Below are 16,790 nucleotides of genomic sequence, written 5' to 3'. Positions count from 1 at the left end.
TCTGGATATAAGTAAAGAAGAACTTTATTTTTTACCTCAATACTTCTGTTTTTAAAATGACTGTATATCTTGTATTTATATAGATGTCTTAAAACTAGCCCTGTTCTGTTATGGGTTTCATATTTTAACCAATTAAAAATGAACATATGAAAACCCAAGGTTTTTTTTCTTACTCCTGATGTTCTTTAGCTGCAAAAACATTTTCTCCCTATTCCTCTCCCCCTGCTACAAACTGACTCTTCTCAATGGTAGAAATGCCAATTGAAAATCGTTATTTAGTTTCTGTTGTCATTTAGGTTCCAGTTGGTCAATTAGGTTATGGCATTGAATAACAGGTTGATAGTGTAACTAATTACTAGGGCTGATGTCTTTTTTATGAAGCCAGCAGAGACCAGTTGAAAGATTCTAATAGTCTACCAGAACATACATTAAACTCCACTGCTGCCTGTCCTAAATTCTTAAACCAACTCCCATTTCAGTTCTGTAAACTAACCTTGAACTTAGTTCAGCTGTCTTTGGAAAAAAGTACCTGACTAGGGGTGGAAATGGCAGCTACTTCTTCCTTATGCGCTCAGCTGCCTTTTCAAGTGTAGTTTGTCATCCATTGATCAGCTTCTTACAAACTACACTGAATACCTAGATTTTTTTTCCCCATAGAAAGTGAATTAAAATGGCAATTGTGAATTGTTAATTCTTATTTTTATTGTGTATATTATACCTCTCCCTCACCCTTTATATATTGCTTGTCTTACTGTGTAAGCTCCTGGAAGCAGGGACTGTCTTCCTGAGTGTGAACTGTAATGTTCAAATAGAAGTAGGGATCTCCAGGTTCAAAGCAAAAGCTTCCAACCCAACCTACTACTTTTTGGAACATTACTCCATTTCTGAAACACTTTGTCAAGAATTAGAGGTTTGGATATCCCCTTTAGGATTGATATGTTGACAGGCATGGACATTTGGAATTTAAAAAGCCTAATGCTAAGCCAAAAAATGACGTGGTTTACTCACAAATAGTCTCTTGAATCAGGCAGAATGCTCATCTTGCTCAGTCGTGCTATTTGGGCTGTAGTTAGGGAGTTTAAGTCTTAATTAAAGAGGAAGTGAAAATTTTACATGTAGAGATTTCTGACCACATATTTTTCCAGTGTGATTTGGAGCTATGCTCAGTGGTTGAGAATATTTTTGGAGGAGAGAATAAGTCACACTTAAGGCTTGTCTACTGTACAAAATTAGGTTGACTGAAGTTAGGTTGAACCTACAGCCAGCCACTGGAGCAATTACATTTGCTGTTGGTGCCCACACTGCCCTCTTTCCGCCACTGGTGCACGTTCTCATCAGATGCCCTTGCACCAACTGAAGTGGAGCATTGACAGTTGGAGTATGGGGCTCTCAGCTGGAGCCCCCATGCCACAGGGCTGACAGCCTGAGATGTGAGTCCAGTGCAGGGCTCAGTTTCACAGTAGGGAGCCTACTAGCAGTGAAACACACATTCTTGTCAGTTTCATGGCTGCTATTATTTCAAATTTTATCTCTGGCTCTGGCTGTCAGCCCGGGGATTGGGTGGTGGGAGGGTTCCAATTGTGAGCTTGGTGCCTGGCTGACAGCCAACAGGCAATGTAAGTATTAATGCAGGGTCTACACGGACACTGCGTGAGTCTAACTACATCAAACTAAGCTCTACATCTTTTGCGGTGGTGAGTTATTAAGTTGATGAAGTGAGTGACTTACATCGGTGGGAGCACAATTGTAATGTAGACACTGATAAGAGTTAGGTTGACATAAGCTGTCTTATGTCAACCTAACTCTGTAGCGTAGCCCAGGCCTTATGTGGGTTGCAAATTTTACGAGATTTACTAATTTCAGTGATGTTCTTTCAGCCTTTTTTATAGCTAGATTTTTTAATTGTTCACAGTTCTCCAGTGTCCAGTAAACAAAGGGCCATTTTGTTGTTGGTTTGTTCTATATAGACTCTCTTATATTGCACGCATCATTGTGATAATATATGTTACCTACACACAAAATACACGTGATTGAAACATTTTTAGTTTCCAGTGGCAATTATTTTTCATATAGTTTTGCTTTTTCTATAGATTACTATATAGAATTTATTACTGCAGCATGAAAAATGTTTCCATTTCATTTTGGGAGACATAATTCAGTTTCTCATAGTAATATTCAGTATTATTCAGTTTTCTTGCTTCATGCATCTGCTTTTAATCATTTGATTGACATATCTCCCCTATCAGAGGAACTAGAATCTCTGTTAGCTGTTGCTTTTTAGAACTGCAAGAATCAAGTGGATTCTTTTGTTCAAACTTTGAAATTCCTATTAATTGCAGTTATCTTTACCAAAACACTCAATTATTCACATTTGTTCATAAAATTCCATCTTTTTTATCTTTTCCATAATGTGTTATTTTATTAGTATTGCAAAATAAGTTTTCTTAGTATTTCTCACCAAAGTTATGTAAAAGCCTGTCATGGTTACAGGGCTTGCCCAGACAGAGGACGGCGGCTCAAAAAAGAGGCAATATCTGGGAAAACACAGACGTAAACTAACCCTACTGTCACCAATGATATATGGTGATCAGACTGCCTCCTTAAAACCAAAGTATTATTTATGTAATAGTAGGAACAAAGCTTGAGAAGAAAACACAGATTTTAACACTGTCTACACGCATGTCTGTCTCATGTAAAAACTTACTGTGTTCTGATGATAATTAGGTAGGTTTAACTTCTTCAGAAATCCCTATCTGTGGTCTCCTGTGTTTGTCTGGTTCCCTCAAATAATTACCGCCCCCTTTTTGAGGGAGTGTTCCTTTTTAAACTTGCCAGAGTTCTCTTGATCTCCTGTGTTTGTGGGCTCTTTCCTGTCTTGGTCCAACCCAGTTTATAGATTAGATGGAGAGGAAGCAAAATCATGAAAGATAATAGTCCTGATATTGTCCCTTAACAACTCTCAAATGTTTGCGTTGAGATTATTTTTCCTTGCCTAGCTGCCTGCAGTGCATTCTTCAGTATGCATAGTTTGGCAAAACAAAGTGTGAGAGCACTATACAGGAAAAGTTGTGTTATCCGGCATTTTACAAACCGGAAAGCTCTATAAACCAGCATTTCGGATGGCTCCCCGCAAGAAGCAACATGTCTGGAGAGGCACCCCCCGACCTCCCATTGGCTGTGATCAGTGCTCCTAGGTGGAAGAACGGCCATGGGGGCTCCATGCACTGCCCCCACCCCGCCCAACACTGGCTCTGCAGCTCCCATTGGCTGGGGACTGCAGCCAAAGGAAGCTGCGGGGTTGGCGCCTGAGGGCGGAGGCAGCGCCCAGAGCCACCTGGCCGTGCCTCTCCAGACATGTTGCCGCTTCCAGGGAGATGCCGGAGGTGAGCGCCACCTGGATCTGGCGCGCCAAAACCCCTCACGCACTCCATCACCCTGCCCTGAGCCCCCTCCCATACCCAAACTCCCTCCCAGAGCCCGCTCCTCCTCCTGCACCCCAACCCCCAGTCCTAAGCTCCCTCACGCACCCAAACTCCCTCCCTCTTAACCGGAATTTTTGACTTACCGCCACCTTCCATTCTCCCAACATGCCAGATAACAAAGCTTTTGCTGTACTTGTTATGACATATTCAGAAATGGAGTATAGTGGACTTTGGCTTAATTTTAAAAAATAAGTTAAATTTACTAAAATATCAAGTAGCAAGGTTGACATCAATTTTTTTTAAAAAAGTCTAAATTACTTTCTAGGCAGATTTTGCTTCATTTTATAATGCCTAAAATAGTTGAGGAGCATCAATATACATTTTTATGTTATTTTCTTAGTCAGGTTTGCAGTGCAGATTGTGTTGAACAATATAAGTTTTAAAGATAATTACATAAAACTTAAAATCTAAAATTTCAGCCGCTATCAAGATGTAGACATAAGTGAAGGTGTATGCATGTTACTCTGACAAGTTTTGTGTAGCTTGCTTTTTCTCATAAAAATTGAGCTTTTTCATGTGTTGTGGGTTTGACGCTGTTCCAGTTGCACAAATAGAAATAAGCTTTGCATTTGATGTATTACAAAACATCTGAAAACCATCAAAAGTATCACTAACAAAGAGGTAAAATTCCCTAGAACTTGTACTTGTACATTGTCAACATATTCCAAAAAATCATGAAGTAGTTGTAAATTTTGAAGTTTATCTGTTTAAAATGTAATTGTATTATGTACAGAGGAGCTGAAATGAATGGGATATAAAAAACACTCCAACATGTAAAGATCAATTTCTAAATTGGCTGTTAACTTTTTTTAACAAGCAGTTTCCTGTGGCTCCATATAGTTACTGTAACCTAGTGGATATGAATAGGTTTATAGAGCTTTCACATATTAAAGAGATTACCATAAATCAGTGGTTCTCAAACTTCATTGCACTGCAACCCCCTTCTGACAACAAAAATTACTGCACGACCCCAGGAGAGGGGATCAAAGCCTGAGCCCGCTCCCCGAGCTCCACTGCCTTGGGTGAAGGGGCCTGTAACCTGAGCCCACTGTCCAGGGCTGAAGCCTTCTGGCGTCTGCTTCATCTCTGGGCAGTGGGGCTCAGGCGTTGGCTTCAGCTCCGGGCCCCAGCAAATCTAACATTAGCTCTGGTGACCCCCTTAAAACAGGGTTGTGACCCACTATGAGGTCCTGACCCACAGTTTGTGGCATAAGTAAAGGACTTTCCATGTAGGGAACTGCATGTACCTGCACATTCTGCATTTATTCCAGATGTCTAAATCCACTGAATCTAAACATAATTATGTTTTATTCTTTTCACATTGTCTTTAATTAATTAATCACATATGCTGTTGCAGAGTGACTTGCCTGTGTGCTCAGTTTGAAGCTGTACTACAGCATGGTTTGAAGAGGAGCCGAGGATTAGCATTAACAGCAGCAGCAATCAAACAGGCAGCAGGTTTCTCCAGCAAAACAGAAACAGGTAATGCACTGTTCCAACTGACCTATTGAAAAATGTCAAAATATTATCCTTGTTATGTGTAAGCAATTGACATAACCTCTCATTTTTGGGTTTAAGAAAACAAACCGGACACTAAGCTAATTTTAATGTACTTAACTGAAGTCTCATTATAAAATAAAAATGCTTGTTAATTCACTCTTTTATGTAGCATGTTGTACATATTCATGTTGAAGAGTGTTTAATATTTGAATATCTAAAAATTGGTTTCAAAATCCAAGATGCTATTAATACCAGCTTAGTACATGCTGGAATTTATTTTCTTAAAGTGATTGTAAATAGCAGTATAAAATCTCTGAATTTTTTTTTTAAGTTTAATTTCATTTTTATAGCAGTTTTAGCCCACAATCTCTTGCACGACTTTCAGGAGTTCTCAGTCCATACAATTCTATGGTAAGAACTTTCCAAGGCACTTTTTATTTGGTAACAGTTATATTGCTAAACATTATATAATTGTAATGTTGCTTTTGTAATGGTATTGTTCCATTATTAACCCTATTTTATTCTGGTTTTAATTTTCAAAATGTATGGCAATGAGCATGAGATAGTAAGCCTCAATAGGAATTTTAAAAACAGAGCTTATGCTGCTTGTATTGGGTGGAGTTTTATTTGCCATTTTTTATTTTTGTGGTCAAAATACTTTCTTTTTTTAGTGAACACTTGGCTTTTGTGTTGGGCTCTGTTTTCTTTCTGCTCCTCTTCTTCTCTTCCCTTCATTCCCCCATATTTATCTATCCACACTTGGTGTTTAAACAGTTCAGTTTAATGATATCTCCTTTGCTTGGCCTCCAGTGATCTGTTTGTCTTCCCTTCCTCATCCAGGTATTATAAGTAAGGCTGTGAGTATGTCATGGAAGTCACAGATTCCATGACTTTCCGGGACCTCCGTGCTTCTGCAGTGGCCAGTGAAACTAGCCCAGGGGCTACCTGAGCAGTTCGAGTGCTGGGGTAGTTCTGGGGCAGTCTCGGGCCACCGCACCCCCTCGTCCCCCTCCCCGGCAGCAGCGGGAATTTGGGCGTGGGAGGGGGCTCAGGGCTAAGGCAGGGAGTTGGTGCTTACCTTGTGGGGGCTCCCCGGAAGCTGCAACAAGCTCCTAGGTGGAGGCGTGGCCAGACAGCTCTGCACGCTGCCTCCGTGCTGCGGTTCCTGGCCAATGGGAGCTGCGGAGCGGGCGCTCGGGTGGGGGCAGCATGTGGAGCCCCCCTGGCCATGCCTCCGCCTAAGGGCTGCAGGGACATGCTGACTGCTTCTGAGAGACATGCGGAGCCTGGTAGGGAGCCCGCCAGCCTTCCCCCTCCCCCAGCAGCAGTGGGGGTCCTGGGCCACGTGCCCCTGCCCCAGAACACTTGCACGGTGCCCCTGGGCTGCCCCCTGCCCCAGAGCACCCAACTTTTAGTCAGGGGTATATAGTAGAAGTCATGGACAGGTCACGGGCCGGGAATTTTTGTTTATTGCCCATGACCTGTCCATGACTTTTACTAAAATTATCTGTGACTAAAATGTAGCCTTAATTATAAGGGACCATAATCAAGCTTCTGAAAATCACTCAACTGTAACAAGTGTTGAAGTAATATATTTTGACATTTAATCCTTCTATCTGGTGGAATTTATGATACTTACTGTGACCTCCACCTACAGTTTCCATAATACTGTTATGTGGCATATTACAAATACAGTTAAGTGCAATAGGAACTTGTAGTTTAATCTTATTTTTTTCTTATAATTTAGTTAATGCAGATTTTGTTCTTCTTGGTCATGGGCTAAGATAAGTTGTGCTGGTGTTCTGGACTCTTGTATTAATGTGTTTTTTGAAGCCTAAATACTTGGCTTTCTTTGGAAACTATGGTGTATGTTCTCTGAATTATCCTTGTATAGATAGCTTTGTACATTTCTTTCCTCGGTAGTGATGGGCAAAACTCAAAACAGTTTGGAGATTCAGACTGTATAAACAAATAAAAGTTCAGCTGCTTATTCAAATCTTTGTGGAATCCTAGCTTCTTCTATATCTGTTGTTGCCTTTTGTTTAGTGTGGATTGGGATGGCAGAGTGCTTTGCTTCTTTCTCCCTCCTCCCATTTGGTAGTTTCTTCAGTGGATAGCCTCCCCAGCCTCCAATCAACAATCTCATCCTTTTGTTCAGCAGCTGTTCTGCCCTCTCCTAATCCAAGATCTTGTATTCTCCAGTTACCTATTACTGTTCCTGGTGATCACAATACTTTGACATTTAAATGCATTCCTATATTCCTCACTATTATTAGGGCCCTACCAAATTCATGGCCATGAAAAATGTGTCACGGACCATGAAATCTGGTCGTGCCTCCCCCCCCGCCCTCCTCTCCCGCGGAGAAATCTGGTCTTTTGTGGGCTTTTACCCTATACTTATAAATTTCACTGGGGAGACCAGCATTTCTCAAAACGAGGGTTCCTGACCCAAAAGGGAGTTGCAGGAGGGTCACAAGGTTATTTTTGGCGGGAGGTGAGAGGGGCATGGTATTGCCACCCTTCTGCGCTGACTTCAGAAGTGGGCGGCTGGAGGGCGGTGGCTGTTGGCTGGGTGCCCAGCTCTGAAAGCAGCTCTCCACCAGCAGCAGCACAGGAATAAGGGTGGGAATACCATACCATGCCACCCTTGCTTCTGCGCTGCTGCTGGCGGTGGCACTGCCTTCAGAGCTGGGCTCCTGACCAGCAGCTGCCGCTCTCCAGCTGCTCAGCTCTTATGGTTGATATCTCTTACATGTTTTCATCTCATTTAGTGGAACTGCTGATTTTCTTGTTCACACTTTAATTTTTTTCCCTAATTTTTTAGAAGATTTGGTTGACGTTTCTGTAGCGCTTGTTTTTTACGTGGTGGGTTGCCAGCCCAACGCACAACCCTCCTCCTTTCGCATCTTGGGCTTGGGACCAAGCAACGGTGGAGTTGAACAAAGAACGGGAAGAACAAACAGGATTTAGGAGTGGGAGAGGATGCGTTGATCAGATATTTGTACTACGTACGATAATGGAACAATCTCTTGAATGGAACTCGCCACTGTTCATTAATTATCTCGATTTCGAGAAGGCATTTGATAGTGTCCACCATCCATCTCTCTGGAATATCTTAAAAATATATGGATTCCCTTAGAAAGTGATTAACATCTTCAAAGATATGTATGCCGGCAATAAGTGTTGTGTTCGCCATGAAGGACAGCAGAGCGAGTGGTTCCATGTGAGAACGGGAGTTAGACAAGGGTGTGTTATTTCGCCCATTCTATTTCTTGTGGTCACAGATTGGGTGATGCGGAAAGCCACTGAAGATAGGCCAAGAGGGATCGCTTGGGGACCCTCTGGTCATATTGAAGACTGTGACTTTGCGGATGACATCGCCCTGATTTCAAGCTCTCAGACGGACCTCCAAGAGAAGACTGATAGAGTAGGTAGAGTAGCAAGGTGCGTAGGACTTAATATCCATGCCGGTAAGAGCAAAATAATGAAAGTAAAAACAGCCAGCTCGACGAAGACAGTGTTATGTGACGTAGAATTGGAGGAGGTGAACGACTTCAAATATCTTGGTAGTTACATATCGGCTGATGGCAATATTCAGAAGGAGATATCTACCAGAATCGGTCTTGCAGCAAATGCATTCTATAGACTTCAGAATATTTGGAGGTCAACCATCTTGCAAATGAAAACCAAGGTAGAGATCTACAGGTCGAACGTCCGCTCTGTGTTGCTCTATGCGGCGGAAACATGGAGGACCAACAAGAAGATAGAAAGTCGGCTTCGGGGCTTTGAAGGAAGGTGTCTTAGGCGAATTCTTAACATACATTGGCCGCAGCGTATCACCAATGTTGAAGTGAGCCGATTAACGGGCATCAACAATATAGTGGATGAAGCCAAACAACGAAGATGGAGGTGGCTGGGGCATGTGTTGAGAATGGATGCTGACAGACACCCTCGTATTGCCCTACGATGGACACCACAAGGAAGGAGGAGGAGAGGTAGACCATTGGGGACGTGGCGAAGGACCATTGAAGAGGAAATGAAAGGTATGGGAATGAAGTAGGATGAAATCTGCTGTCTCGCTCAAGAACAAAATGAATGGAGGAGAGTGGTTGGCGCCTTATGCTCCACAGGGAGTGAATAAGAAGAAGAAGAAGAATTTTTTAGAATAATATATTGTGGTACTGAGTTGCACAAGGTTATATGGTTCTATTTTTATTCATTTTTGTATTTAGGTTTCTAAAAATATATCAAAAAGGTGCCTGTTTAACACTTTAGGTTTCTTTTAACAGATTAGAGGCAAATAAACCTAAAAAAGCAGCTAACCCCACCAACAGCCCCCACAATAACTCTACCTCTCAGCATGCAATCCCTATTCAAAAGCGTGAACATCTGCAATGTTTTTATATTAGCAGAGAGAAACTAGGACCGCCTGATTGACCTTTCCTATAATATTAATTGCGTTAAACAGCTAAACTTATTTAATTTAGAAGAGACAAATAAGATGACAGGATTGAGGTGTTCAAAAATTTCCAACGTGAGAAGAGATTGTATGCCTTTTGTGCTTTTTTTTGTATTGCCATTCTTTGAACCTTTTCTGTTTCTGTCATATCCTTTGAGAGATGGGATGGCCAGAAATGAGCACAGTATTCAAGGTGAGGGTTTACTATAAATTTATGTAATGGCAGTATGAGGTTTCGCTATCCTTTTCTTAATAAAAACCTAAATCTTATTTGGTTCTTAACTACCATTTTACATTGAGCAGAGATTTTCATTGAGCTGTCAACAAGGGTGCCTATGTTTCTCTCCAGAGTGGTTGATGGCTTCTAAATTAACAGCAAAGTGTAGGAGTAGTTTAAATTGTTCTCTCCCATATGCATTTCCTTGTACTGATCTACCTTGAATTTAATCTTTTTTCATGTTGCCAATTGTCTAGCTTTATTAGATCCTTTAGAAGTTTCTCAGTCTTCTCTAATTGTGCCCATTTGGTGTCATCACAAAACTCTAATGCTAATATTGCTGTATAGTTTGTTTTTGAGCAATATATATATTTCATGCAGTACTGATGGTCAATAGTAATTGTCAAACTGCATATAACTTGTTAAAATAATATTTTAATGGCAAGGATTAAGCTAATAGATGAGGTAGGAAGATGTGACCTGGCATAAAAGTATCTTGAGAACATCTTGAGTTTAATTGAAAAAATGTGGTATAGTAAAAGTATTTTATTGTACACACATATGCTGTTCTTGACATGTGTATTGTCATTGCCTCTAATTCAGAACTTTCTTGGGGGCCGGTTCAAGATTGTGGGATTAACTCCCCCAGGAAATAATGACCATCAGAATCTGTACCACCTTCCACATCAAGTACAAGGCATATTTATTTGACCTTGCCTTCTCTAGCATAAACAGATAGAAACATGCATATTTAAAAAAACAAACCAAATTCTCCCCCCTCTTGTACCCCCCCCCCCCAAAAAAAAACCAAAAATCAAACCCAAAACCACTCCACTTCCCCCCTAGGGACCGGATGAGAGAACAAACAGAGGACAAGTGTTAATTATTTTGCTTAATGCACTGCTGGAAAATGGTCAGATGTCAGAGTGTTGAGCATAGTATAAGAACTTATATAGAGCAGAATGGTAGTTAACTGCAGTACGGTAATTTGATGGGAGGTTTTTAATAGTAAGTAGAATTTGTTGCCAGCAAACTTAAGTTATCTTACACCAGTTAAAAATTTATCAATCCTGGAGCATAGGTGTGTTTTTAAAAACTATAGCAATATGCATCCCCAGATGAAATTTTGGCCCTGCTGTTATAAATGAAATGGTAAATTGGATGACTTTTAAAATATATATTAGATTTAAGAGTGAAGGTGGAATCCTACAGGGATAATTCTTATCACAAATATCTACAGTCAATAGCTTCAGAGAAATTCTGTAGAAGTAGGCAAGCTACTAAACTGAAGGGTTACAACAAGCTGGGAAATGATTCATCTATGTTCAAGGTCATAAGCAGGTAATTGTATTGTTTTAGTAAAATAGCATGTCCTATAGAGAGGAGACAGTTTATTGTGTGTTCTTAAGCATGAAATAGTAATTATATTGGCTTTAGAATGATATTTGAAAAAACTGGCATAAAAATTTGGAGGTAAGAATAGAAATTATATAAATGGTATTCTCTTTAATGACTTTGTGATAGGGAGATAGAAAAATAGACCAGACATATGAGTTAAGTGTATTTTTGTATCTTAATATATCTTGCAGAGCCAGTGTTTTGGTACTACGTAAGAGAAGTTCTGAATAAACATGAACTACAGCGCTTCTACTCTCTGAGGACTATTACTACAGATATTGGCAGAGGCCGTGCCTGGCTACGCTGTGCATTAAATGAACATTCTCTGGAAAGATATGTCCATATGCTGCTTGCAGATAAAAATCGACTTAGGTAACTGTATTTAATGATTTAATAATGGAGGAATGCATGCAATTGCAGACTAAGCACTGGCATTTAAAAATGTGTGAAACTAGTAGTCGATGAAGTAGTCCATTTTATTTTAGTTAAACCACTTAGTATCACACTTTTAACTGCTGTTTTAAATTTTTTGTAGACAACTGTTTACTATACAATTTATTTTATAGTCTGTGATCCAAAGCGTTCTAAAAATTTCAGTGGCTAGCGCAGACAATAGGAAATAATGCACAATGGAAAACATAATCCCAACTATACATATAAAATGATGGGGTCTAAATTAGTTGTTACTACTCAAGAAAGAGATCTTGCAGTCATTGTGGATAGTTCTCTGAAAACATCCACTCAGTGTGAAGCAGCAGTGAAAAAAGCTAACAGAATCATTAGGAAAGGGATAGATGATATGATATATGGCCTCTATATAGATGCATGGTACACCCACATCTTGAATATTGTGTGCACATCTGGTTACCCCATCTCAAAAAAGATATTTTGGAATTGGAAAAGGTACAGAAAAGGGAAATAAAAATGATTAGGGGTATGGAACAGCTTCCATATGAGGAGAGATTAATAAGATTGGACTTTTCAGCTTGGAAAAGAGATGACTAAGGGGGAATAGGATAGAGGTCTATAAAATCACGAGTGGTGTGGAGAAAGTAAATAAGGAAGTGTTATTTATTCTTTCTCATAACACAAGAACTAGGGATTACCAAATAAAATTAATAGGCAGCAGGTTAAAAACAAAAGGAAGTATTTCTTCACACAACACAACCTGTGGAACACTTTGTCAGAGGATGTTGAGAAGGCCAAGATTATAACAGGGTTCAAAAAAGAACTAGATAAGTTCATGGAGAATAGGTCCATCGATGATTATTAGCCAGGATGGGCAGGGATGGTGTCCTCAGCCTCTGTTTGCGAGAAGCTGGTAATGGGCCACGGGGGATGGATTACTTGATGATTGCCTGTTCTGTTCATTCCCTCTGAAGCGCCTGGCATTGGCCACTGTCAGAAGACAGGATACTGGGCTAGATGGACCATTGGTCTGACCCAGTACGGCTGTTGTTATGTCTTCATGATTTTGGACTCAGGATTCTGGGCTCTGTCAGACTTCTAGGAAGTCACGTAATCACCGTGTCTCAACTTATTTGTAAAAAGGGTCTAGTGTGCTATAGAAATGTTAAGGAATAATTTAACGTGCACTTTGTAATCATCAGAGGAAAGGCACTATGGAAGTGGGTAATGTTATTGATTTTACATTTAATCACATTCAGTTCTATATGACATACTTTTGTCCTTTTCTCCAGTCTGCTTAGATCCTCCTGTCGCTGAAGAGTCTCAAGAATATCTGTTATCCTTCCAGTGTCTGTCATCCATAGATTTTGGGCCTTATCCGACACCTGTTGAATTCAGTAGAAAGATTTCCTTTTACTATCAAGCAGTTTGCTCCCCTTTCTAAATCACTTTATGGGTGTAGCAAACAAGATCATTCCTAGCAGTAAGCTGTTGGGGACCCACTTTTCCATTCCATAGAAAAAGATTTCCTTCCATCTACTCTGACTTCTTCTAGCCTTCCTAGTTAACTAGTTAACATTCCAGACCTCCAATCTTTCACAAATACCTCCAGTTTTTTACTTAACCTTCAAGTTTTTTATTTGGTATCTTGTCAAATGTCTAAGGGAAGTACTCATATTTGTACAGTGGTAGTGCCTATACATAATAAAGAAAGAGGTAGATTCAGGGTTATGATAGTGTGACCCAAGGACCTCTTGATGCCAACTGGGAGAGGGCCTGGAGTACAGGGATACCTTGGATTCACCGAAAGAATGACATGCAAGGTCTTTAGTGAAAGACTGTGTCACAGTGGTCATAATCATTGTGAGATGTATATATGGAAAATATGCAAGGAGTTATATGTATATATGCTGAAAATTATGTTCTCTAGCCTTGTAGTTAAAGGCAGATAACTCAAAGGTAGCATTCTTTGAGACAGACTTCTCCATACAGGAGGTGGGGAGAAACATCTCCCCCTGGTGGACCACTGTGTATTGCAACAGAAGTCTATTAGCATACTGAGTCAAATGCTAATGAAGAGCTTGTGGAGACTTCATTAGGAAATGAACAGGAAGAGGTAAATAGCAAGGGGTGGGATGGGAACCTTCTTTTCTGATGAAGATCAAAAGTCTGATCTGGTATATCTGAGGTACACATATCTCTATGTGTAACTATTTGTTTCCCCCTCTGGCCTCAATTTGTTTCCCCCTCTGGCCTCACTTTGATTATAGTGAAAACAAGAATAAGTTTATTAATATATCAGAGTGCTGTGAGTTAAGCAGAGTGGTGATCATGAGAGGAATTAAAAATATCTTGGTGTAAACTATTCCTTTGGGAGTGGAGAATCTGAGAGTTATGTGAGTGTTTGGTGGACTAATGTCTGGGCTCTCCAGAGGGACATTCAGAGGACTAAGGGATTTATGTGAGCCTATTGCTAACCTACACAGAGAGGTCTCTGTGGAGGCCTGGAAGACAGTGTTTGTGTTGCCAGAGGCTGTTGAAATCAGGCACAGCAGGCACAGATCTCACACTAAGGGCAGGTGGTGGCGAGATGCCTCACAACCCTGGGTATCCCCTGGGAAGCATCACAGACAAGAACAGTCTGGGTTCAAACAGGAGAAATCACGTATAGATCAAATAGCAACGTATCTTGACAGAACTGTTGATAGAGTGATAGTTGCCACTTTATATGAATTATAAAGATTTTCAAAATGCCTTTGGAACAGAAGATAGAACACTTTTATGGAAGTTGCTATGCCATTATGTTAATCCTTCAAAAATTTGTGAACATTCAAATCTATTATGACTAAGGATACGATTCTGTCACAGATGTCACGGATGTTCACATATCTTGGCAGCCTAGTAAGACATTAAAGCCAGAATAGTGAAATCCAGAAATGCCTTTGTAATGCCAAAGCTGATCTGGAGAAACAGAAATCTTGCCCTCTGAACTAAACTTCAAATATTTAACATGATTATAAAATGAGTCTTACTATACAGTGCTGAAACTTGAAGTCTTGGTAGGACCTTACTGTCTAAACTCCCAAGTTTTCATAAACGGCTGTCTTAGACATATCAGATGTCCAGAAAAAAATCACACATGAAGAACTCTGAAGGAGGACAAAACAGAAACTAATAGGGCAGGAAATTATGGAATGAAAATGGAGGTGTCTAGGATATACATGGAGGAAATTTCGACCCAAATAACATGGTGAGACAGGCTTTGGACTGAAATCCCCAAGGCAAGAGATAATGAGGTAGACTCAGGATAACAAACATGGAAATACACAATAGAAGCAGAATTGAAAGCTATCAAAATGACACTGGAAGAAATTAAGATTACAGCAGGAGATGGGAAAAGATGGAAGGCAGCAGTTAAGGCCTTATGTTCTGCATGAGATGGGGATAAGGGAGAGAGCGAGTGGAGAGGAGGAGAGAGCGAGCGAGAGCCCGAACGAGTCTAAATGCCCTAGTCAGGATTGGGCATCATTCTTCATACACATTATATGACAGTCCTTGATCTGAAGAGTCAACATCTAAATAAACAATACAGACAATTAGTAGACAGTGTTCACGCAAAATGTTACAAAGTACAAAATCTGGTAGATTACATCCATTTTCTGCCCTTTATTTTCTTTTATAAGAACTCAATCTCAATTTTTTGTCACAATAAATTTTTTGCTATCCCATTCTTTAACCATCCATTTAACGTGTAATGATAGAGCAGGGATGGGCAAACTATGGCCCGCGGGCCGGAGCCAGCCCTTCAGGGCTTTGGATCCGGCCCGCGGGATTACCCCTGGTGGTGCTGCGGGCCCGGCGTTGCTCTCAGAAGCAGCCCCCGGGCCGGGAGGCAAAGGGCTCCATGTGCGCACGCAGAGCCCTCTGCCCGCCCCCCCAGGGGCCGCAGCACTTCCTGGAGCGGCGTGGGGACAGGGCAGGCATGCATGGAGCCTGCCCTGGCCCTGGTGTGCGCCACTGCCACCCCGGAGCCACTTTAGGTAAGCGGCACCGGGCTGGAGCTCAAACTCCTCCTGCCCCCCGCCCCCCAACTTCTGCCCTAAGCCCTCTGCCTGTACCTCACACCCCTCCTGCACCCAACTCCCTGCCCTGAGCCCCTTTCTGCGCTCCTGTGCATTCCAACCACCTGCCCTGAGCTCCCTGCTGCACCCTGCACCCCGTGCACCCCAACTCCCTGCCCTGAGCCCCATCCTGCACTCCGTACCCCTCCTGTACCCCAACCCCCTTCCCTGAGCCCCCTCTTACACTCTGCACCCCTTCTCTGCCCCAATCCCTTGTCCTGAGCCCCTTCCTCCACATCCCGCACTCCACCCGCCCTGCCCCGGCCCTGCATACAATTTCCTCACCCAGATGTGGCCCTCGCCCCAAAAAGTTTGCCCACCCCTGTGATAGAGTATGGTGCTTGCTAAGGAAAGGGTTCAGCCCAACATGTTTAGTTAACAGTCTCTTGCCTATTACTTACAGGAATCACGTCAACCTCCCTTTGATTCTTTAGTGCCTTTACATCCTGGTTGAGCAAGAGCCTAAATAATTTGGTTGGGCCTGATAATTCATTGCTCAACAGCTCAGTTTTTAACACGGGATCTTGTTCTGTTCTGATTATTTGTTTATATCTATCCTTTCTAACTTGCTCCAAAATGGTTTGGTAACTATGGGTGAAATGTTGGATTTCTCAAATATGGCAACTACATGGATATGCAGTGGTAAGTGATATGGCTGTTAATATAGCTGTTTATCCAGAAGTAATTGCTAGTATTACTGTAAACTTAGTCTTACAGCTGAGAGATTCTTGATCTGAATGATTTGCATCTTATTAGAAAATGCGAAGATCAAAGGCAGACTATTTCATTTAACTCCCAGTATTCACTGTTATACAACTCACATTTGAATAGGCGTCACTACTTTTAGTTTAGAATTGCCTAGAGTTTATATTACTCTTTCTCCCATCTCATGCATGTCAGGATCTTTAAAGGGCCACTGCAGTTTGTATTTGGATCAGCTGATGTATCTGAGCCTCTGTGCAGCTGATGTGTGTCATGTTTCTTCTTTTCAAAAACAGTGGATGCTAAATAAAGAGTATGCAACAATGTGGCTTTATGTTTATCTTTTAATCTATAGTGTCTTCTATGAAGACTGGTCTTTTATGATGGATGAAGAACGTTCTAGTATGATCCCTACGATGGCAGCTGGTAAGCCTGGACATTTTAAGGCAAACTCTTGAATGATACTGTTGTGAGAGAGACTTCATTTTTGGAATGTGCTTATT

At 41.3% G+C, this 16,790-nt stretch overlaps 1 protein-coding gene across 6 annotated transcripts in view; it reads left to right on the top strand.

Moving 5' to 3' along the window:
• The window catches only part of SNX29 (sorting nexin 29), a 393,141-nt gene that overhangs the window by 14,371 nt on the left and 361,980 nt on the right, over positions 1–16,790 (top strand). For all 6 annotated transcript variants that reach the window (XM_044978953.1, XM_044978955.1, XM_044978957.1 and 3 more), the window contains exons 4-6: positions 4,840–4,964; positions 11,248–11,428; positions 16,643–16,713. In XM_044978953.1, the coding sequence (XP_044834888.1) occupies positions 4,840–4,964; positions 11,248–11,428; positions 16,643–16,713 (377 nt within the window). The remainder of the gene's footprint in view (positions 1–4,839; positions 4,965–11,247; positions 11,429–16,642; positions 16,714–16,790) is intronic.

Source organism: Mauremys mutica, chromosome 11, assembly GCF_020497125.1.
Source record: "Mauremys mutica isolate MM-2020 ecotype Southern chromosome 11, ASM2049712v1, whole genome shotgun sequence".
NCBI classification, from domain to species: domain Eukaryota; kingdom Metazoa; phylum Chordata; order Testudines; family Geoemydidae; genus Mauremys; species Mauremys mutica.
This window is presented reverse-complemented; position numbering and strand designations above follow the sequence as displayed.